At 51.9% G+C, this 23,382-nt stretch overlaps 1 protein-coding gene across 2 annotated transcripts in view; it reads right to left on the reverse strand.

The window, feature by feature from the left end:
• The window catches only part of OSBP2 (oxysterol binding protein 2), a 105,132-nt gene that overhangs the window by 79,991 nt on the left and 1,759 nt on the right, over positions 1-23,382 (reverse strand). The window contains exon 2 of one of the 2 annotated variants that reach the window (XM_027720771.2): positions 16,728-16,805. The exons of the other annotated variant lie outside the window; for it this stretch is intronic. Within the exon in view, the coding sequence (XP_027576572.1) occupies positions 16,728-16,805 (78 nt within the window). The remainder of the gene's footprint in view (positions 1-16,727; positions 16,806-23,382) is intronic. 2 annotated transcript variants of the gene reach the window in all.

A 23,382-nucleotide genomic window follows, 5' to 3' on the forward strand; every position in this document is an offset into this window, starting at 1 on the left:
GAGGCCACTGATGTGAAGGTGAACAAGGCCAAGTGCCAGGTCCTGCCCTTGGAGTCACAACAATCCCATGGATTGCTCCAAGATTGGGGCAGAGGGGCTGGAAAGCTGGAAAAGGCCCTGGGGGTGCTGGTGACAGTGGCTGGACACGAGCCCGGGTGTGCCCAGGGGGGCAGGAGGCCAATGGCCCCTGGGCTGTGCCAGCCCTGCTGTGTCCCAGCCCCAGGGCAGGGCCCGTCCCTGTGCTGGCACTGCTGGGGCACCTCCAGCCCTGGGGGCACTTCTGGGCCCCTCAGACAAGAGACACTGAGGGGCTGGAGCGTGTGCAGGGAAGGGAACGGAGCTGGGAAGGGGCTGGAGCAGCAGGAGGGGCTGAGGGAGCTGGGGGGGCTCAGCCTGGAGCAAAGGAGGCTCAGGGGGGACCTTCTGGCTCTGCAACCCCCTGACAGGAGGGGGGAGCCGGGGGGGGTCGGGCTCTGCTCCCAGGGAACAAGGGACAGGAGGAGAGGGAACGGCCTCCAGCTGTGCCAGGGTTATTTCAGGTTAGATAACAGGAAACACTTGTTCACTGAAAGAGTGGTTAAGCATTGGAAGAGACTGCCCAGGGCAGTGGCGGAGTCACCATCCCTGGAAATGTTAAACAAATGTGTAGATGTGGCACTTGGGACATGGGTTAGTGGTGGCCTTGGCAGCAGTGCATTAATGGTTTGACCTCGATGATCTCAGAGGGCTTTTCCAACTTGAACGACTCTGTAATTCCGTAAGAACATCACAGCACAGGAATCTGGAGTTCTCTTGAGGGAGGTTTTACAGGCACAGCACAGAGCTGCTCTCAGAAAGTGTCAGTGACTGAGTCCTTTATGGGCTGGAGACACAGTCCCTCCCAGGGAAGGGTGGGCAGCAATCCAGAGACTCACTGCCAACCTTATTCCTGGGATTGCTTGTTATGTAGAAGGAAGTCACTCTGGCTGAGCGTGAAGTCAAACCCCCAAGCCCCCAATCCTAACTACAGCATCCTGAACACATCTCTGACCTGCTCAGCCCTCACACTGCTCTGCACAACAGATTATCCCAGGGCCACATCTGAGCTCAACATGTGGACAGAAAATCCTCCTGGAGCCTCCTAAATATTTATGGTTTGTGTCTCTCAGCACCACAGGTTAAGTTTGGCACCAGTGCACAGTGTGGTTACGCTTGTTTGCAGGGGGTAAATTGGCCCCAAAGAAATCAAGCCCCAATTTTCATTCCCAAGTCATCCCTTCATGCTGCAGCAGGTCCCAGGAGGGATCCCTTCCCACCTTGGGAGAGCTGCTAAAATGATTTTCTCTTCTCCACACAACAAAGGTCTCCAAGGTGACTGCACTAAATCAACCACAGTGGTGTTGAACAGCCTCGCTCTCCCGCCCAAGGAAACTGGGATTTCGCTCCCTGAGCTCCCTTCCCAGGCCAATCTGCATGGGAAATCAATTCCCATCAATCAGCACCCACAAGAGACAGGCACCTGACCCAGCCCAGAGCCAACAAGCTCCTCTGTGTGCACACAGGGGAAGCAGAGGTGCCCTTCAGAGCCCTCGTGGTCAGCGGGATCTGCTTATTCACCACTGGCAGCTCAGCCATTGCATAACGCGATCCCGGCAGATCTCCTGATCCCCCTTCCTGCAGTAATCCCGGCCCCGGCACATGGAGCACCTGGGCAGGCTGCAGGGAGCAGAGGGAGGTTAAACATGGGCACGGAGCACACAGAGCTGGAGGCAGCTGAGCCTCCAGGATTTTTTAGCTTTGCGAGGGAGCAACCGACGGGATTCGCCCTCGGAGATACAAAATTAGAGCTGTGCATGGGAGGCAGGAAGGGCACTGACAGCCCTGCAGAGAGTGCTGGCCAGGACACAGCAACAGGGAGAAAACATCCCAAAATACCACAGGAGGTCTAAAGCACCCACCCAGCTTGGGGAGAGCTCACGTGGCAGGTCAATAGAACCCTTTTCCCAGCAGCAAGATCCCAAAGCTCCAGGACACGCTCCATGCAAGCCTTGAGCCATTAACCAAGGCACAGGGACACTGCCCAGCCCGGGCAGGCCAGGAGAAGGTCAGGAATCTGGACACAATGTCACAGCTTATGCCCCAAATCATTCTCGTGGCAAGAACAGTGCTGCTTATGGCTGCATTAAGGTCATCAGAGAGGAGAATTCCTGCTCTAAGAGCAGGAATATCCTTTACCACAATGCCAGCAGGCCCCTATTCCAGTTGTCAAACCTCCTCCAGATGCACAGGTCACAATTCCTGCAAGGATTTTGCCCAAGCCATCAGATGATGCTGCTCTGAACAGAACCACATTTGCCTTTTTTTACTTTGACACAATAATAGAAATTTCAGACTGGCATCCCTATGCACAGCCCAGCACAGCTCTTGTATCCCAGGCACTCACAATGACAGATTTTGCAAATACCTTCAAACATCATGTTAAATATTATTTGCAGCATTTCTCCCTTTTTTTTTGACTGGAGAAGCTGCTTCAGCTCCTTAACACCACAAATCTAAACACACTGAGCTTGACAAGACAATTTACAGCATCAGTTCCTTAAAAAAGCTTCACTAAAAAACTCCTGGAGTCTAAATTTCAGCAACTCATCTTCCACAGCCTGACAGAGCACTGCAGTGCCATAAAAGAGCAGCAAATCCTGATTTAAAGACCTGCTTCCCAGTTCTGAAGGGACACTTGAGCTCCAGGAGGCTGCTCAGTTTTAACAGCTGTACCAAATCTCACTGTATATAAATAATAAAACTCCTCTGTAGGAGCTCACAAGGCCCATTTATCAACAGAGCAAAATCTACCAGCCCCATAGGTGTGGTTTTGGTGATATCCCTAAAGCCAAAGATTGAGCTTTGGATGCTGGTAGGATGCTGCTCACACAGAATTTGTGATCATGACTGTGTGGCTCTGCTGGAAGTGAACAGGACACAGCAAGGAACAAAGAGCCCCAGCTCACACTCTGCTCCCAGCACTTATGGAAGCATGAGGGATGCCAACGGGATTTCTCTGATTTCCTTTCTACTAGCAAGGCTCAGCACCATGCTGGGTAGTCTCGTCTCTCCTAAAATTTGACTTCTTTTCTCACAGCTCCAACAGATCAGGCAGAGGATGCCAGCAGGGAACCGAGCCTGCTCTGCACAGCACCCGTGTCCAGGCACAGCGGAATTCCAGCCCGAGCACTGAGCAGGAGCTCAGGGATTCCCAACTCTGGGACCAGAGCACACACCTGCCATCCTGGCAGCTCAACATCTACCTCAGTTCAGCCAAGCAGAGCAGGTATGACACATGGAGGGACCTTGTGAGGTTCCATCCTGGCTGGGAGCATCCAGCTTCTAGGGGGTGCCAGAAATGCTCCAGGTGGTGAGGTGAAGGTCTCCAAACTGGCTTATCCACCTACAACTCAACAGGGAGCTACACAAACACTGACCTGAGGCTCTGCTCCGAGGCTGGGAAGGCCAGTTTCCAGCATCACCCACATTGCTAAAGCACCTCCACAGAGAAATCCAAACACAGTTTGAGTTATACCCAGAAAAATGGCCTCACACTCTCATCCTACAGATCTTGCCTCATCCCTGGAAGTGTTCAGGTTGGACAGGGCTTGGAGCAACCTGGTCCAGTGGAAGGTGACCCTGCCCACAGCAGGGGATGAAATGGGATCAGCTTTCAGGTCCCTTCCCACCCAAGCCATTCCATGGTTCTATGACAGACTCACTGCTTCTTACACCACTGACCTCTCCTGACTCAGAGATTAAGAACTATTTTTCTGACCATTTCTTTCATGGATTAAGTTGAAACCAGTTTATTCATTTCATTTTTCCATCACACTGGAAAATATCATAACATTAAGGGCTCTGCAGTCACAGAGAAATATTTATATCCACAGCATAACTGGGAAATGCCCTTTGGAGTCAGGTGCAGGGACTGCTGCAGGCAGAGGGAGGAACAGGAATCAAGGACAAGGAACAAACCAGGCAGAACTGGGCAATGCAGTATCTGGGGACAGACAGGAGGCACCGACTGGATTTGGGCTCTGTCTGACCACAAGAACAGCAAAGCACCTTTTTTAGATTCCATCACCATGGCCCTCAGGGAAATCAGGCTGAGCCTTTTCTTAATTAACAGAGACGGAAATTCCTCTCAGGGGATTTTGTTTCCTTACCAAAAGGAGTGAGGGGCAGCACAAAAGACGACTCAGCCCCAAGACCCCACAACACCCAGAAGGTTGTTTGTGCTCATCTAGCTCTTCCCACGGGATGTTGTTCCACAACAAGACACAAGGATTTCCATGCAGAATCCACAGTCTATCAAGGCTCTCTGGATTAGGTTGAGCTCTCCCATCCTGCAGTGACCCCGGCAGCAGGGCCAGCACCCACTGGCGTTCCCACAGGGACAGGAGCTGCATTCCCTGTTTCTCACTGCCAACAAAAGGCTGTTGTGCCACCACCTCCTCCCCAGCACCTCCCTCCTGCCTTGGCACCAGCTTCCAGTGCATCCACGTTCACATCTGGTGCTTGAATTCACAGTCACGCTCACCCCATCCCCAATATTTGAACTATGAGATGCAGTGCAGCTTCTCAGATGTTACAGAAACCCCCTGCAAAGAGCTTCACGGCACATTTCCCAATAAACTGAGATTTTGCACGTCCTTTGTTCAGAGTAATTGGGGATATAAAGCCAGTGAAATCTCTGCAGTCCCTTTTAGGTGTGAGAAATCCCAAAAAGCACTTTAGAACTGGTTTTGTTTGAGCTCACAGGGGTGGAACATGGACACCAAACCTCTTGGGGTTATTACTCTCCCCGGGTTCAAGGAAAAGGGGTTTTTATGACGACTCAATCCCAGAACTGAAATGCCCAAGAGGAAGCAGGCACGTGGCTCTGGAGGTGTTTTTCCAGTGAGCAGGATCCATGTTCAGCACAGTACAGCTGGTTCAGTAGGGCTCTCACAAACCACAAGCTCCACGTGACAAACAGCTCAGATTTTCTCTTTCCTTCCTCTTTTTGCCTTCCCCAAACCCACCGAAGCACAAACCAACCCCAAACCAGCACATGGCAAGTGTTGGACTGAGGCTGCTGTGAAAACACACGATTTAGTTCTATTTAAAGGCTGATTAATCTGCAACTGGCCACAGTCAGGATGGGCACAGATTAGGGAGGATCAGGTTTAAGGGAAAGCCTGCAATCCAGCTGCAATTCCCACAGCCAGAGGGATGCAATCCAGCTGCAATTCCCACCAGCCAGAGCGATGCAATCCAGCTGCAATTCCCACAGCCAGAGGGATGCAATCCAAACTGCAATTCCCACAGCCAGAGGGATGCAATCCAGCTGCAATTCCCACAGCCAGAGGGATGCAATCCAAACTGCAATTCCCACAGCCAGAGGGATGCAATCCAGCTGCAATTCCCACAGCCAGAGGGATGCAATCCAAACTGCAATCCTCACCAGACAGAGGGATGCAATCCAGGTTGCAATTCCCACCAGCCAGGGGGATGCAATCCAGGCTGCAATCCTCACCAGCCAGAAGGATGCAATCCAGGCTGCAATCCTCACCAGCCAGAGGGATGCAATTCAGTTGCAATCCTCACCAGACAGAGGGATGCAATCCAGCTGCAATTCCCACAGCCAGAGGGATGCAATCCAGCTGCAATTCCCACCAGCCAAAGGGATGCAATTCAGTTGCAATCCTCACCAGCCAGAGGGATTCTGCAGCTTGGGTACTCACCACCTTCACAAGTCAAGGGAATATTCCCCTCCAAGCCATCCAGCAGCTTCCCAAGCCAGCTTCTGGGACAAACCCCTGCCCCCACACACAGAACCCAACACCAGTGAGCCTCAGCAACACCACCCAAGCATGGATTTAGGGGAGACCTGGCTGTACACTTCTCCTGCCAGTGAGCAATAAGCACAGCAATCTGGATTTCACTCTCCTTTCTCCAGTGCTTTCCCAATTCAGTTTGGCTGCAACACTCACCCCAGTGAAGGGCAAGTTTTTCACAAGGAAAAGCCTGGAAGACACGTTCTGCTCCACATCATTTACACACAGCCTGTGCTTCAGGGAGAAGGACAGACCCCCGGAGGAGCTGGGGGCAGGTGACCTGTCAGACAATCCCCCCCTGCCACAGTGCAGGACGTGGTGCCGTGCTCGGCCCTGGCACTGCCTGGCAGGAACAGGGACATCCCAGGAGCACATTGTGCCAACGTCAGCAGTGCACGAGTGGAGTCATCTCAGATGTGAGTGAGTTACATCAGCACACTCACTGCTGGGAAAGAGTGCGGGGGTAAGGGGTGGGCAGGGCAAGAAACCAAGCTGAAAGGGCTCTGCAAACAACACCCAGGATTCTCCCAGACTTCTTCTCCTAAATAAAAGAGGGGCAGAGCTGCTGGGTGGGCAGCACAAGTTGTGCCACTGGGCAACCTCCTCCCGATATATAACATATCTGAGCAGGGTGCCAAGTGCAGGGTCTCGTTTCCCAAGGCAGTGCTGTGTAAAGCCTGTACAAATGCACACAGACCTATAAATGGTGTTCCTGCCAAAATCAGAATCACAGTAAAAGGCACAGACAAGCTCCAGTTCCCTTCTCTTCATTCCCCAAAAAGGGATGTTCTGTTTCTGCAGTGCTCCCACTGACAAGACTCCCACCCCAAATACAAGGATACCCTAAAAACAACCCATCCAGCTGTACACCTTCAGGATTAGCTTTTATACCACATTTCTGCCTCTCTCACGTGCACAGTGCAGGTTTTCTGCCAGGAAACCTCAGCAGTGGGCAGGAGATAAACTAAGCCATAGTGCAGTATCAGCAAGTGCAGATATGGTCTGGCAAAGGGACTTTGTGTTGGGATTTTATGGAAAAAAAATGAAAAAATGAAACAAATTTTAAAAAAATGACTCCCACTCCTCCCAGCACACTGTGCTATCTCCTCTGCAGCTCTGGAGAGGCCAGTGGTGGCCTGGCTGATAAGGATATCAGCCCTGCAAACACGGGCACCCAAAGGCTCCCTGAGGCACTGGTTTGGGAGGGAGGCTTCACCTGCTCCTGGGGTGAACCATCCCCCTGGTGTGCAGGGCAGCAGCAGCTCCTGTGCTGCTGTGACTCGGTACCACCCCGGCCTCGCTCCAGCCAACACTGCTGCACCCCCCAAAACGGGCTTTTCCTCCCTCCCTCGCAGCAAGACCAGAATTAAAGGAACTCGGTACTGGGAAAGGGTTGGGAAAAGCTCAGCACGTGGTCAGAAGGAAACACCACAGGAGTGTTCTGGAGCACCAAGTGTCCTCTCCAACAGCACAGGGACACAGCACAGGGACACTGCACAGGGACACTGCACAGGGACACTGCACAGGGACACTGCACAGGGACACAGCACAGGGACACTGCACAGGGACACTGCACAGGGACACAGCACAGGGACAGTGCACAGGGACACTGCACAGGGACACAGCACAGGGACACTGCACAGGGACACAGCACAGGGACACTGCACAGGGACACAGCACAGGGACAGTGCACAGGGACACTGCACAGGGACAGTGCACAGGGACACTGCACAGGGACACAGCACAGGGACAGTGCACAGGGACACTGCACAGGGACACAGCACAGGGACACTGCACAGGGACACTGCACAGGGACAGTGCACAGGGACACTGCACAGGGACACTGCTGGCCAGCCCTGCCCAGAAACCAGACCACGAGTTCAGCAGCTTCCACAAATCCACTGCAGCACAGGACGGGAATGTTTGTGGGGAGCTGGGATCTGCACTGGAACTGGGAATGGCTGTGGGGAGCTGGGATCTGCACTGGAGCTGGGAATGGCTGTGGGGACCTGGGATCTGCACTGGAACTGGGAATGGCTGTGAAGGAGCTGGGATCTGCACTGGAGCTGGGAATGGCTGTGAGGAGCTGGGATCTGCACTGGAGCTGGGAATGGCTGTGGGGAGCTGGAATCTGCAGTGGAGCTGGGAATGGGTTCTGCCCAGATCTACATCTCCTCCAAGGCCACTGCTGGCAGCTGTAGCATCGGGCACCACCACAGAAAGCTCCTGGGGAGGCAGAGCTGTCTGCAGCACCTGCACTCCTTCACTGTACTGTGAGTGCACTCATTTACTCCCCTTTAGGCTCTTCACAGAACCCCAGAATGGGTTGGGTTGGAAGGGACCTTAAAGCCCATCCAGTGCCACCCCCTGCCATGGGCAGGGACACCTTCCACCAGCCCAGGTTGCTCCAAGCCCCGTCCAACCTGGCCTTGGACACTTCCAGAGATCCAGGGGCAGCCACAGCTTCTCTGGGCAACCTGCGCCAGGGCCTCACCACACTCCTCTCTGACTCGTTGCCCAGATGTAGCTCCCAAAGATAAGTCCTCAGTTCAGGGGGATGTTCTGGTCACCATGAACCCATCTGAGCAGGTGTCAAACTGCCCCCAGAGCCCGGAGCTCACATCCAGCCCAGCAGGGACATTGGCAGCTGCACAGGAGGCCTGTGCACGCTCAGAGCTCCAGAAAACCCCATCAGAAACCCTCTTCACCTCTTCTAAAAGCGCCAGAGGAAGCCCCCAGTCACCCTAGTTTGCTGGTTTCATTGCTTTCCAATTTTTTTTCATTGCTTTTTCATTTTTTCCCCAGAGGGGAAAAAACCCACCAAGACTCATGGGCTGTGCAGCTGCTGAAATAATCACATCAATGAACAGTTTATGAAAGTCTGGTGCAGATCCCACTGCCTCCACAGCCATCAGGATAACCCAGGACCTGGGTCAGGCCTGGCTCACGTGCTTGGTGGCTCATTTTTGAGCGAGACCAAAGAGCGAGTGATCACACACAAGGTTCATTTGACAAATATTCTTGTTGCACAAGGAATAAATGCACTGCAGCAATGAGAGCCTCAGGCAGTGATTTTTCTCGTTACAGCCTCTGATTTTAAGTTTTTGCTGGTCCTTCAGCCCTTGGGAATTGCATTAAATGATCAGAATAAAGACCAGCCACAGTCAGCTCATATTTATATTTTCTCACCACCGAGGACATAAGAGCACACAGGGCACAGCACAGCCAACATTAAGTACCATTTTTACTCCTATCCCATCAATTCCTATTCCACTTACAATATTCAGATTGGTCAAAAAAACCCCGTTTTCCCAGACTACAGAGTTCAGGGATGTATTTGTTTTGAGCACAAGACTCATCCCATCTTTCCAAGATCAAGTGTGGATAGAAGAGCTCACTTCCAAGAATTTTTCCATGCTGCAAGCAGCTCTCTTTGTGTAAGTTACCATCAATGTTAACGCTTTCAGTACCAAATAAATTTCCCTCACAGACACCACATGAATTATGGCCTGTGACCTCAAACATCACACTAAAGTCATCGCACTCCTGACTCCTTGTCAGCTTTCAAACAACACTCAATTATAGCACAGGATCTCCCCATGGATGAAGTATTCCTTAGGGACAGATACCCAGGTGTAGAATCTCTTGCTGTATGAAATATTCCCTAAGGATTTATATCCGGATGCAAAGCCCACACGGTTGCACATATTTCTTCCTCTATTTTAAGGCACAGGAAGAAAGATGAAACTTCCCATTTAAAACCCAAACTGCTGCTTCTCAGCCCTTGCCTTTGGATTCCTCAGTTCAACAACTACTTTACACTCCAGGTTTCTGTGCTGCTGGTTTCAGGTGTGTGCCCAGTGCAGGTTTGCAGAGAGGTTCCTTCAGTTCCATCTTCTCCCCGAACAGGACATGCAGCTGCCTCTGCTCAAGGCAAACACCCAACGTCAGCCAACACCAGCAACTTCTGTGGCCTCCTGAGACCACCCAGATCTTTATTCCGTGACAAACCCGTGCTCAGTTCTACAATCAGCATATCCCAGGTCTGGGAGCAGTTACCAGCCTTGTGGAACACATTCCAGGGGCCAGGAAATTGCCACTTGAGTCTGAGCAGAAGGGAGCATGACCTTGAATACTGCAAGAGAGACTAATGCACACAAGGTGCCTCCACGACCTTCATTACCCAGGAAATGATCAGCTGATCCTTGGAGGACGTGCTCCTGAGGAGTGAGGAGGTCAGCAGTCCTGAACAGCAGGTTTTTCAGAGGGGAAATGGGAGCAGCACAGCGAGCTGTGTCGGCAGTGTGACTGCGAGGGGCAGCGTGGCACAGTGTGAGACCTTTCCCATCCCTTATGGCACAACCCAAAACATAAAAAAGCACTGGCAGCTGGCATTCCAGCTACTGCAGATGCCAAGAGCTTTATTTAAAATAGAAATTGAGAGTTAACTGCTTACTGGGATTGGGACTAATGGTGCTCCTGGATCAAACACTGCAGACACTCAAGTGACCTTGGTCAACAACTTTGGGACAGACCTGGCACATCTCAGCTGCTTCCCTGTGAGACTGAGTGCCTTTCAGCACTGTGTGCCTGTCACAGTGACAGGACACAGGGAATGGCTTCCCACTGCCAGAGGGCAGGGATAGATGGGAGACTGGGAAGGAATTGTTGGCTGTGAGGGTGGGGAGGCCCTGACAGGTTGCCCAGAGAAGCTGTGGCTGCCCCTGGATCTCTGGAAGTGTCCAAGGCCAGGTTGGACGAGGCTTGGAGTAACCTGGGCTGGTGGGAGGTGTTCCTGCCCATGGCAGGGGTGGGAATGAGATGGGCTTTAAAGCCCCTTCCCACCCAAACCATTCTGGGATTCTATAATCCAAGTAATGCCAATACTCTGCTCCGGGATCAGCGTTCAGGGGAGGTACCTCTTCTGCAAAAGTCCTACAGATACTGACTGTGGGTTACCAGGAACAGAGGAGTCAAACACACGGCCAAGAGGGAAAGCAAAGTCAGTGACCTTCCCCAGGGAGGGCTCTCACGAGCAGACAAGGACGAGTTACAGCTTTAACAAAATTTCCCAAGTGCTCAGTCCAGACTCTCGGTGTTATTTCAGTGCATTGTGTTGCAAGACAACATGTGTGGTGCAATAAGATGCTCGGTGGTTTTAGAGCAGCAACATTCCAGCTGTTTCAGCACAGTCCAAGTCCTGCCCTCTGCTCCCATCCCACCCCCTGCTCCTCTGGCTCCAGCCAAGCCAAGCCCTTGTCCTCCCAACCTGCTCAGGACCAACCAGTTGCCATCCTACCCCTCTCCTTCACGCAGGGAAGGTTCAGCACTTCATCCCAAGTCACTCCCTTCCGTTCCAGCAGCCACTCTGGGAAGCCAAGGGGCTTCCAAAGCAGCCTGCTGGACATGTACCACAAAGGGCAAACAAGCAAATCATGGTTTGGATTGGAAAGGATATTAAAGCTCATCCTGTTCCAGCCCCTGCCATGGGCAGGGACACCTCCCACTAGCCCAGGTTGCTCCAAGCCTCGTCCAACCTGGCCTTGGACACTTCCAGAGATCCATGGGCAGTCACAGCTTCTCTGGGCAACCTGTGCCAGGGCCTCCCCACCCTCACAGGGAACAATTCCTTCCCAATATCCCATCAAACCCTGTCCTCTGGCAGTGGGAGGCCATGCCCTTTGGTCCTGTCACTCCAGGCCCTTGCCCAAAGTCCCTTTCCAGCCTTCTCTTAAGCCATCTTTAGGGGTTTTTTTTGCACAAGCAAAACCCCGTTTTGCACATTGCTTGTCCAGACGCCCCCCAGCCCACCCACCTGCTGGGGCTCCTGGGAAGCAGCAGGATTTTGCCAGCAGGTCCCAAAGCCCCAGTGCAGTTCCAGGCCCTGGTGCTTCACAGAGGACATGAAAACCTTGGGTCCCTGAGTGCCTGAGAGCTCTTGTCCAGCAGTTCCCTTCACAGGGACAGGGCTGGGAACAGGTTATTTTTAGCCCTCAGTCTCAGCAGAATCCATTTCTGTAGGAGCCGCATCCAACGCTCCCCTCCTCCAAACACCTCCTCCTCTGCCCCCCCAACAACTGCAACCCCAGAGTGCTGGGACACAACACAGGGCTCTGGTTGCTCCTCAGGACAAATTCCACCGGAGGAAGGAAGGAGAGAGGTAACGAGAGCAAACACACACACGCTGGGTGCTTTGCCAGCGCAGAGAAACGACAGGGAAAACAGGAGAAGCAGCAGACACTTGCCGTGTGCCTCAGCAGCTCTCCCTGCAGTGATCCACACTCCCAGTGGATCCCCAGACAGGGACAGATCCACCTGCAACAACAAACACCACAAGTTCAGCCAGCACCAGAAGGAAAACAGCTCTCCAGAGCTTTTCCACAGCGTCACGTTTGCTCCAGCCAACAGCAGGGAGATGAATGCTGGTCTGCAGCTTTAAACTTATATGTCATAGACCTTATACAAACATTCCCACAGACAGAAAAGGCCAAGCTGGGCCTAGAAGCACCCTCTGTATCCACGTGCTCCTCAGAGTGACTCCAAGAAGTGGTTCATGTCCCCTCTGTCCAGCAGCTGCCAGGAAGGACCCCAAGCCCTGGGGTTGATCCCTCAGCCCAGCAAATTCTGCCATGGGAAGGATTCCATCAAAGGAGCCCAAAGCACTGCAGGATGGACATGGGAAGCGTTCCCAGGGGAGAAGGAAGAGCCCAGCTGGGCTGCAGAGGAACAGGGCACAGTGCTCAGCTGGTTTCCAGAGCAGAGCCACATGCAGGTGACAAATAAAGCTGTGTTCATCCTCCTCTTTCCTTCCCAGGATCCACCAGACTGTTTTCAAGCATGAAAACTCATCTTTCTTACTTTCTCTACCCATTTTTATTTAAACCTTCAATTTTCTGTTTATTTTTTTATTTTACCAGAGGTAAAAGGCAATGCTGGAAGACAGGACAGAAGCCAGGCCACTGCAGGGAATCAAATGGTCCCATATCAACATATTCCAGGAGCTGGACTTCAGTGATCCCTGTGGGTCCCTTCCAACACAGGATACTCCATGATTCTATGACATTAAGGAGCACACACCAGTGGAAAGTAGCACAATGCCCTTTTTCCCAAGTAAGCAAGTGGGATCACATCAAATCCACGCTCACTTAAGCTAAGCTGTTCCGACTACAACACTTGCACATGGGAGCAGATTCTTTTTATAGAGACCTGGTGCAGCACAAACACATGGGACAAAGGGCTCACTGGATTTAACTTATTCCCTTTACAAGACAAACGGAAAACAGCGGGAATATTTAAAGGATGGTGTCTCAAATGTGAAACAAAACTTTAATTCCCTCCATACCTATGAGGATGCCTCACTTCAGGACAATGCCTGTGGGATTACAGGCCACTTATTATTGGTGTTTTAGCTACTTTACAAGTTCTTCTTCCTAAAATTAGAGGAATTGTAAATCTTCATGGAAACAAACACCTTGGACCAAGTTCCCAACATTAAAAACACAATACATTAAGGCTGAGAGAACCGGGATTGTTCAGCCTGGAGAAGGGAAGACTCCAGGGAGAGCTGAGAGCCCCTTCCAGGGCCTAAAGGAGCTCCAGGAGAGCTGGAGAGGGACTGGGGACAAGGGGTGGAGGGACAGGACACAGGGAATGGCTTCCCACTGCCAGAGGGCAGGGATAGATGGGAGATTGGGAGAAAATTCTTCCCTGTGAGGGTGGGGAGGCCCTGGCACAGGTTGCCCAGAGAAGCTGTGGCTGCCCCTGGATCCCTGGAAGTGTCCAAGGCCAGGTTGGACGAGGCTTGGAGCAACCTGGGCTGGTGGAAGGTGTCCCTGCCCGTGGCAGGGGGTGGAATGAGATGAGCTTTAAGGCCCCTTCCCACCCAAACCATTCCATGATCCCATGATTCAAGCTCATGCAGCTCCTCCAGCTGTTCCAACCTCCAGCCTGACCCTGTGGAATGTCAGGCACAGCATCCACGTGATGATCCCAGTGCTTCCTACAAACACATCACTGACTCCCTGCAGCATCCACAGGGATGTCTCCCTAAAGCTCTCAGTCTCCACTGCCAGCAGAATTTGACTCTGAAAACCACTCAGGCTGTTCAGGTTTTGTGCACTTGGAACTCAAATGTACAAATCCCGATGGAATCAGTCCCGTTCCCACAGCATGTGCTTCATGCTTGTAGCAGGGGGTGGCAGGTAACACATTAACCTGTAATAGCCCCAAAATGCAGAATATCAACTATGGGCAGCCTGAGATTTCACTCCTGTGCTGTGAAGGGACCCTAGGGCTGCAGATGTGCAGCAGAATTCATCCTAATCCAGTAACTGTGTGTGCTGGGACATGGAGCTGCAGCCTCTGCAGGTACTTACAAGTGACAATTCCTGGCTGGATGTCTGCAGGCTGGAAGGAGGGAAAAATGGGTTTGTTACAGGGCAAAAGGATTAATTTCTAGATCTCTGCAAGTCAACTTCCAAATTTAAAAGTAAACTTCCAAGCAGCCTGCATCCATAGTTTTTTCCACTAGAAGTCTTTATTGCTTTCCTTGTGGCGTAAAGGAAAGAAACAGAGAGGAAGAGGCAGATGCCTCACCCAGTGCATGCTCCATGTTTACTTACATAAAAATGCAGGTTCCTGGGAAAACAGTTCCAGGGCAGCACCCAGCTGGGACATCCCAGAGACTGCACAAGCAAAAAAATTAGGAAAATTCCTATCCTTCAGCTCCTAAGCCGACCCTACTCCTAAAAGGATCAGAAACCCAACTAGGTCTTTGCCTCCTCAAGTGTTCCAGCAAAACACTGTATTTATTAGAAGCTTTAAGAGATAAAACTATGATAGAGCAGCAAAGCACAGCTTAATCCCATCCTAAGTTTGGCTTACCAGTCCTCAGGCTGTCCCAGTGTCAGGAAGAAATCCTTCCCTCAATTTAGGGTGCCATGGAAGTGGGGAACTCTATGAACAGACACAGGGGCTCCAGGACAAGCCACAGACATGACACAGCTTTTCTTCACCCCCATCAGCATCCAGAGAGCTGAAGACAAACTTACTGTCAGAAACCAAACTGCCACAGAATGGTACATGAAACGTGTCTGGAAGGTACCTCAGGAGGCCTCAGGTCCAGCCTCCTGCCCTGAGCATCTGCATCCAAATCAGGTTGCTCAGGACCCCATGTATCCACAGCTGGAATAGTCAAGAGTTCCTTCCAGACCCCAAGTGTTCAGCCCTCACTCCCAGCTAAACACGTTTCCATGTGTCCATGCAGGATTTCTCATGTGCTGGTACCAGCCCACTGCCTCCTCCTGAGAGAGCAGAGCCGGGCTCTGTCCTCTCACACCCTCATCACAGAGCTGTGGGTCTCCCCTCTCCTCCCCTGCTCCAGGCTGAGCACACCCACATCCCTTCTCCCCTCCAGCCTCACCCTGGGACCCCCAAACCAGACCCACGGCCCAGCCAGGGCACCCAGTGCTGAGCAGAGGGGACGGGCCCTTCCCTCGACACGCTGCACCTCTGCTGAGCAGCCAAAGCCACCACTGACCTCTGGTGACTCCCGGTCACCTTGTTTTTCCCAAGGGCTCTTCTGCAAAGCTGCTTCAAGCCAGGAACCCCAGAGCAGGGCTGGTGTTTGCCTCTGCTGAACATCACAGGGCTCCCACTATCCTGTTACTCCAGCCTGTCATGGTCCCTCTGAAATCCAGACTTGTGACCTCTCTGCTCCACTTGGCACCACCCACAGCCTGGCTGGGAGGGCACTCACCCGTTAATAATGACATTATACAGCAAATACTGTGACTAATGGAGTGGAATCTCATCACATCTACCAAAACCCAATCAAGTCATAGGTACTCCTAATCAGTCCCTGAGAGGAAATGGCTACTGGGAGCACAAACACCACACCAGCTCCCAAAGGGAGTCCCACAGCTCATGGCAAGACAATGAAAGTCCAGTTCTGTGTGGGAGTTCATAGTGCTGTGCATGATCAGTACAAGTTACACAGTATTATGATGATTGTCACCTTTATACCATCACAAAATGACTTTTGGTTTGAGCACTCTCTTCCTTCTGCTTATAAAAATTCCATCCCAGGGAGCCCAAAGTAGCCTCTCCCCCACACAGACCACAGAGACCCAACGGACAAGGAATGGCAAACACTGTTGGGATAAAATAAAGCCAGGGATTAGTCTCACCTCACCACACCCTATAAACCTGCAGTGCCTTTTGCTCTACAAGCTCTGTTGGGAAGCACCTCAGTGGTAACCTGGGAATGATAAACAGTGGATAAACAGCGTCCAGCATCAGGCACAGCAACCTGCAGGTTTGGAAACAGCAAAGCTGGGAGGTCTCACTCTTCCAAAAATACAGGATGGGGCTGCTGAACAACAAAGCCCTGACACCAGGCACATGGCACCACCTGAGGGCTCCCAGCCAGAGCCTCCAGAAAGGACTTCAAACCAAAGGCTGAAACTTTGGAATCACAGAATGTCCTGAGTTGGGAAGAGACCCATCATCCAGTCCAACCCCTGGCCCTGCACAGACACCCCAATAATCCCACCCTGTCCCTCAGAGCGTTGTCCAAACCCTCCTGGAGCTCTGGCAGCCTTGGGGCTGTGCCCACTGCCCTGGGGAGCCTGGGCAGTGCCCAACCAGCCTCTGGGGGAAGAACCTTTGCCTGAGATCCAACCTGAGCCTGCCCTGACACAACATCACTGACTCCTCACGAGCTGAAGGCACAGGTGACATCCCCACCTGCTGCATGGCAACTCCACATTTCTGTGACAAAAAGGTGTTTCTTTAATCCTGTGGTCTCCACTCCTGCACAGTCCTGGAAAGCAGAGGCATGTCCCAGTCACCCACGTCCACGCTGCAGCCAAATCCACCCAAACTCACCCCATCTTCCGAACTCGGACCGGTGTATTTTTCACACGCCTCCAAGAAGAGCCACCACTCCTGACAGTTGCAGAAGACCTGAAAAAAAAAGTTTGTGGAACCACCCCTGTGCATTTCACAGGAAAACAGAAACTTCAAAAATCATGAAGATTCCCAGAACTGGGGAATTAGTTGCCATGGATATTTGCTGCTGTGACAAATACTCTAATTCTGTGCTCGGGTGAGTGACAGGCACAAAGCACCAAGTCAGCTGGGAACACCAACACGGAATAGCTGCAAACACGGCGGCACTCGCTGCCCCATGGCACTGGGAGGAGCCCTGAGGAAACAGAGCAACGGACCCGAACATATCACCAGCACCAGGAGGCCAAGGGACCTCCTAAAGGAGCTTTGCTCCCATCCAGGTCACCACTGCCACCCCCCGTGGTGTCACATCTGTGGCTGTGGCATGGGAAGGAGTTTGCTGTTCTTTAGGAGCCCGCCCAGCCACAGTGTTCAGGTGTCTGTGCCAACCAAGCAGCCTGAACCGAGAGGATCTTACACACACCAGCAATACACAACCTGCAGGTCCCAAGGGCAACATTCTCCCGCTCTGTTTCTTATAAGGTTCCCAGCAGAAACCTGCTCTACCTATTAATAACAGCTTAAGAATCACTGCTTTGGGTTAAAGCAGGAAAAGAGAAAGGCACAGCCTCCTACCCCCCATATTTACCCCCACATGCACTGCAGAAGCTGCTTTAACCAGCCACGCGTGCCCAGACAGTGCTCTCATCCAAAAGATTTGGAGAATTAAGACTATTTTTAGGGAATGAAGGACCTCCCCCTGAGTCACCACAGGGACATACATCTATCCGGTCGTGATTCAAAACAGAAACAGCCTTGAAGAGTTAGATAAAGATAAAAAAAAACCAGCAGAGTGAATAGAAACACAGTTTGGCCCGGCAGGGTGTGAAAGGAAGGGCAGCTGGATGCAGGGAAAACACAGGTGACAAGGGGTTGTGGCACAGGGTTTGTGACACAATGGTGCTGACACGGCAGCAGCTCCACCACTGCCCGTGTCAGCGCCCAGAGCTGCAGGACAACCTGTGAGCAGCTCCAAGCCCAGCCATGTCACACCCCAGCAGCACCACCGGGGACAGCAGGAGGCCAGGCCGGGTCACGGCACAAGCCAGGGACAAACCAGCACTGCCAGGAGCCCGGGGAGGTGAATCCCAAGTGGCTGGCACGGGACCAAGGAGGAGATTTGTTCTGATTTGTTCTGCTCTGGGCGCGGGGCTGTCAGTGCCACACAGTCCCACGCTTCCCATCTGCATGTTTAATTCCGCCGCTGATCCGCTGGCAGCCCGAGGGCTCAGCGCTGGCCCTGTGAGTCAGCAATCACTGCCCCAGCACCACGGCACAGCCGGCTCTGCTCTCCTCCTCCAGCTCTGCCTGCCCAGCCCGCAGCCGGCACACACAGGAATATTATGTCATTAATTATTAAACGAGCTTTTTGAGCAAAACCAAACAAAGGCTGATGTAAAGTGTAGGAAAGATCCCTGCCAACGTGCTGTAGGAATGATTATGATAATTGAATGGCATAATAAGGGTCTGAAGGGATATTTAACACCTCCAGTTAGATCAGGTTTGGAAGAACTATCCTATTTAGGGATAAATCTCCAGGATGCTGCCTGCTCTCCTGACAACTCACATTTCAGGGTGAGCTGTGGGCCATCAGCACTAGAGCTGAACAGACCTACAGGGAGAAAAGGGCTCTGATATCACTGATAACACTTCAGTTACCTAATATTACCAGGGTGGGTTACCCAGCTACAACAATTGATACACAACAAGCACAAACAATACAGAGAAGCTCAACAGTCTGACCCGCTGCAGCATCAATCAACCTACAGGTAAGGAGTGTCCATGTTGTTCAGAGATGAGTTACAGAGCTTGCTGCACTGGTTGAAAACTCCTGTTTGGGAGGAAATCAAGCAGGATACAAGGGATATTACAGGGGAAAGCACAGCAGGTTCCTCACATTACTCCTGACAAGAAAGATCAGCTCCTTCCCCGGTGACTCACTGTGGGCACAGAGGATGACAGGCCGTGCAAGCACCAACTTAAACCTGTAACTGGAGCGAGTCAGGCTGGAGCTGAATACATATTTCCCTGGAAAAAGACAGGGAGAGGAGCTACAGCCAAGAGGCAGGTGATGGCAGTCACCTCTGGAGCCAAAGAGAGCTCCTGGAGCACTCGGCAGCACCGCCGGCAGCACACGGACCGAGGGCTGGAGAGAGTTCTCCAGGGCTGAGCACAGCCTTGGATGTCCTGAGGCACAGATAGCCCACTCCAACCTCTGCTCCTAAAGGTCAGCACAGCCCTGGATGTCCCAGAGCAGGGCCAGCCCACTCCAAAGGCAGAGCTGAAAAAGGCAGAGCTGAGGCAGCTCCAGCACCCAGTGGGAGAGACACAGGGCTGGGCAGTGACCCCCTGCTCTTGACAGGGACAGCAGAGGGGCACCGACACCCACGTGTGCTCCAGCAGTGGAAGCTGGGACAACTGAGACCAGAAATGGGTGCCAGGCACCTCACCCTGGTGACGACCTGAGCAGTTGAGCCCATGAACACACTTCACGCCTGCAACCTGCTCCAGGAGGGAAAACTGTAGTGTGAGCAACACGACTGACCTTGAGACAGCAACACAGGCTGCTGCTGTTCCACAAGAACAGCAGTGCTCTGCCCCTCTCAAAGTTTAGTTCTGCACAAGACAAGCCAGTTATTTCTGCTACGATTTCATCGAATGAAGCACTTGGGCCAGTACAGAGTCACAGAAATCCAGAACGGTTTGGGCTGAAAGGGACTTTTAAAGCTCATCCCATTCCACCCCCTGCCATGGGCAGGAACACCTTCCACTAGCCCAGGTTGCTCCAAGCCCCTTCCAACCTTGCCATCCCTTCCAGGGATGGAACAAATCAATCAACTATACGTGATTTAAGATGACAGGGGTAGAAATAAAGCATCAACAGAGTTCACAGCTCTCATTGCAGTTTGCAGCCAGCAAACAGAACCAGGCAGCAGCTCTAAAACCCCTCACACAGCACCAGTAACCAGGCCATGATAGAAACATCCTTAAGGACAAGATCCATGTCTGACACCCTCCTGCAGCATCAGCAGTAGCTGCTGTTTGGAGTCAAGTGATGCCAACCCCCTCCTACCATCCTGGGAGCAGAGCAATCCAGGCTGGAAGCAGCAGCCCAAAGAGCATCACTGCCCTCGCCCCACAGCACCCCCGGAATGCCACACGGACATGCCATGTCCCCACGGAGCTGTGCCAGCACCCTGTCCCCAGGGACACAGCACAGCGAGGAGCTGCCTCCAGCGTGGGCAAATAATGAACAAGGAGCAACAGCAAAGCACCATATGGATGCAGCAAGTGCCATGAGAAAACAAGATGACTGGGAACACCAATTATTAATCACTGTTTAAAAACAAGGAGCTCAAAGTCACCAGGAGCTCCAGGGCTCTCCTGGAAACCTGCATACTCCAGCACCCAAGGGTGACAAACACTCCAGGACTTGTCTGCAGAGGGAGGAGGTGTTACAAAAATCATTCTAGGAGACTGTATTGCCTCATTTTATTATGTACAAGCTAAATACAAGGAAACATTTCTCCCCCAAGGTTGGTCCAACACTGGAAGAGGGCCATGGAGAGGCTCTGCAATCTCGTACCTTGTTGATTTCAGGGGCTGGAGCAGCAGGAGGGGCTGAGGGAGCTGGGGGGGTTCAGCCTGGAGAAAAGGAGGCTCAGGGGGGACCTTCTGGCTCTGCAACCCCCTGACAGGAGGGGGGAGCCGGGGGGGGTCGGGCCCTGCTCCCAGGGAACAAGGGACAGGAGGAGAGGGAACGGCCTCCAGCTGTGCCAGGGGAGGGTCAGGTTGGGTATTGGAAAATTTCTTAATAGAAAGGGTTGTCCAGCCCTGGCACAGCTGCCCATGCCAGGGCTGGAATAACCTTCCCTGAAGGGATTTAAAAGCTGTGTGCATGTGCCACTTGAGGACACGGGTCAGTGGTGGCCTTGGTAGTGCTGGTTGGACTCAATGATCTCAGAGAGGTTTGCCAACCCAAATGACTCTGTGATTCTGTGACATCCAAACCTCAGCAGCCCAAGGTCCTGAGCAACCTCACTGGGAGGCCCTACATGGAACAGGCTCTGGATTAGAGGTTCCAAGGTCTCTTCTGGAAGCCCCCAGTTCCCTCCAGGTCTCTTCTATCAGCAGCAGCTTTCAAGCTGAACTCCTCACCTCAGCTTTCAGTGGAGTCTCAGCACGAGAAGCAAGAAAAACCCCTCTGGGTTGTGCTCAAGCCCTTTACAGTGCCAGCCAAGAGTTAATTGCTGGATAAACAGAGCCGGTGAATGCTGCTCTGGGAAACAGCTTTTCCAGGGAAATGAGCTGCAGGATAAAACCCAGACAAGACAGCTGAACCGCCCCAGGCACCCAGCACTGCTCTAAGAGCAGAACCATGAGGGGAGTTAATGCTGCTCACTGGAGAAGCCTTTCACTCCACAACAATGACCACATCACACAGCACGACAAGGTTTTCCCCTCTCCATTTGCCACTGCTTTTGTTGTTCCATCCTGTGCCCATAAAAAGCACTGCTAGGGGCTCTTCAGACACCCAACCCACAGGTAACCAGCGGCAGAGCAACCCACAGAGGAGCCAACAGGAAACCTGAGCCCCTGAAAGGTGAGAAAGCTGCTGGGAGAACAGACACTCATCGCATCGATGATCACATGAGCCAATCCTTGATGAGTTAATACTCACCTGAAGATCCTCTCTAATCTCCTTGAAAACACTTATCTGTTCAAGGTGATTAGATTCTCCCATACAGAGCCGCTAATTATAGATAATGATAAATCTGAGTGGCAGAGGAGTTCAGAGAGGGAGTTTGGATCATTAGCAAGTCAAGCAGACGAGTTGTGCCATCCCCAAACTGCCCTCCCACACCAGCATCACTGCTGATTTCCAAATCAGCCAGAAAACTCGGTCAAAAACCAATCTAAGAGGGGCCATCAACGCAATTAAAATGGTCCAGCTATCTAGGAGCTTTCTAAATCCACACACCTCACTCCAGAGGAGGGTTCTGCACAGGAAGTCTGCAAGAATTCCTCAGCTGCTATTTTCCACAGGTTTAGAGTACACACAAAGCAAAAGCAAAAGCACATGAAGCTTTGCTGGCAGCAAGACCTGATGTCTTCATTGATGTAGCAAAGATACAGGAGGTTTTAAATACTCCAGTGGGGGAAAAGAGAAGCTTTAATTTGGCAAACTGTCCCTGTGAAACCAATGGGGCAGCAAAGAGGCATCACACCTGGCTGCTGGAGCAAACCACACAGAGCAGTTCCCGAAGGGTGGCACAGAGCCCACCCACACACAGGTATGACCAGATCCCCAGGGAACACCCAGGATTTCAAGAGCTCAGCTCTACAAACAAAAGTCCTACCAGGAATCACCAGGAATCACAGGCAACGAGACAGGCTGGGGTTTAAAGCTAAAGAGCGAACGGCAGGAAATCCAAATGGAACAAAAAGCTCCAATCTGGAACAAAATCAATCCACACAAGGAGGCAGCTTCCCTAGTCTGGATGATTTTAGAGCATAAGCAAAGTGAAGTTTCTATGAGGCTACTCCTGAGCAGCCAGCAGCTAAATCAGGTGGGTTGTGCAGCCAAACTCCAGCTACCAAGGTGACAAAACAAGGAGAGTGCAGCAGTTCACCTGCAAGGGCACAAAAGGACACTTCTGGCATGGACCTGCCGAGCTGGGAAGGACACAAAGAGCCAGCAGAAAGCAAGACCTGTGGCTCACAGAATGCCAGAAACCTTTATAGAATATATATATAGATATATCCTCTTGTCAGTGAAACAGGCAGCAGTCCCTGTCCTGCCCAGGCTGTCTGCTCACAGGGAAGGTCAGTGAAAACACTGAAGCTGCCTCAGTCCTGCCAGTGACCTGGAAGTTATATCAGAACAAAACCACCAGTTTTTACCCCAGATTGTCTCCCAGGAGCACTCTGAGATGGGCAATTCCAGCTGACACAGCCACTATTCCAGAGTACTGGGTTTGAAGAGTATCATGGAGGTTTTTCTCCATTTAAGAAAGATTTCACCACGTGTTCTGCACTGTATTTTTGTACTCCTGACTCACAACCAAATTAATTCAGTTGTCATCAAGCCCAGCAATGAAAAGAAGCACAAAACCCTCCAGCATCCCTGGAGCAGCTGCTGAAGGTCTGCCCTGCCTGAAAGCTCCACAAAGTTTCAACTCCTTCACATGCTGCTCAGAATAATTTCCTTGGGTGTTTCTGTTTGGTGTTTCAGCCTAAAACAGATCAAATTGTCTTAAAATAAACCCGGTTGTTCCCATCTAAAATAATGCTGTTGAAGAAAACCACTTGTTTGCTCATGACAGACTTGGCATCAAAACAGAAAAATAATATTCTGACATGTTTATAAGTGGAGCATTAACTCCAACAGCCTTTTGGAGCCACACAGCTCTGGGGGGCGGATCTGGGGCAGAGTTAAAACATTCCAGAAAGGATTACAAGCAAATTAGCTGAATTACTGGGAGGTAACTTCATTTTTGTGGGAATGTCTTTGCTTGGCTTAAGTTCTTGA

Source organism: Pipra filicauda, unplaced genomic scaffold, assembly GCF_003945595.2.
Source record: "Pipra filicauda isolate LSUMZ 115617 unplaced genomic scaffold, ASM394559v2 scaffold520_size808073_pilon, whole genome shotgun sequence".
Classification (NCBI taxonomy): Eukaryota; Metazoa; Chordata; class Aves; order Passeriformes; family Pipridae; genus Pipra; species Pipra filicauda.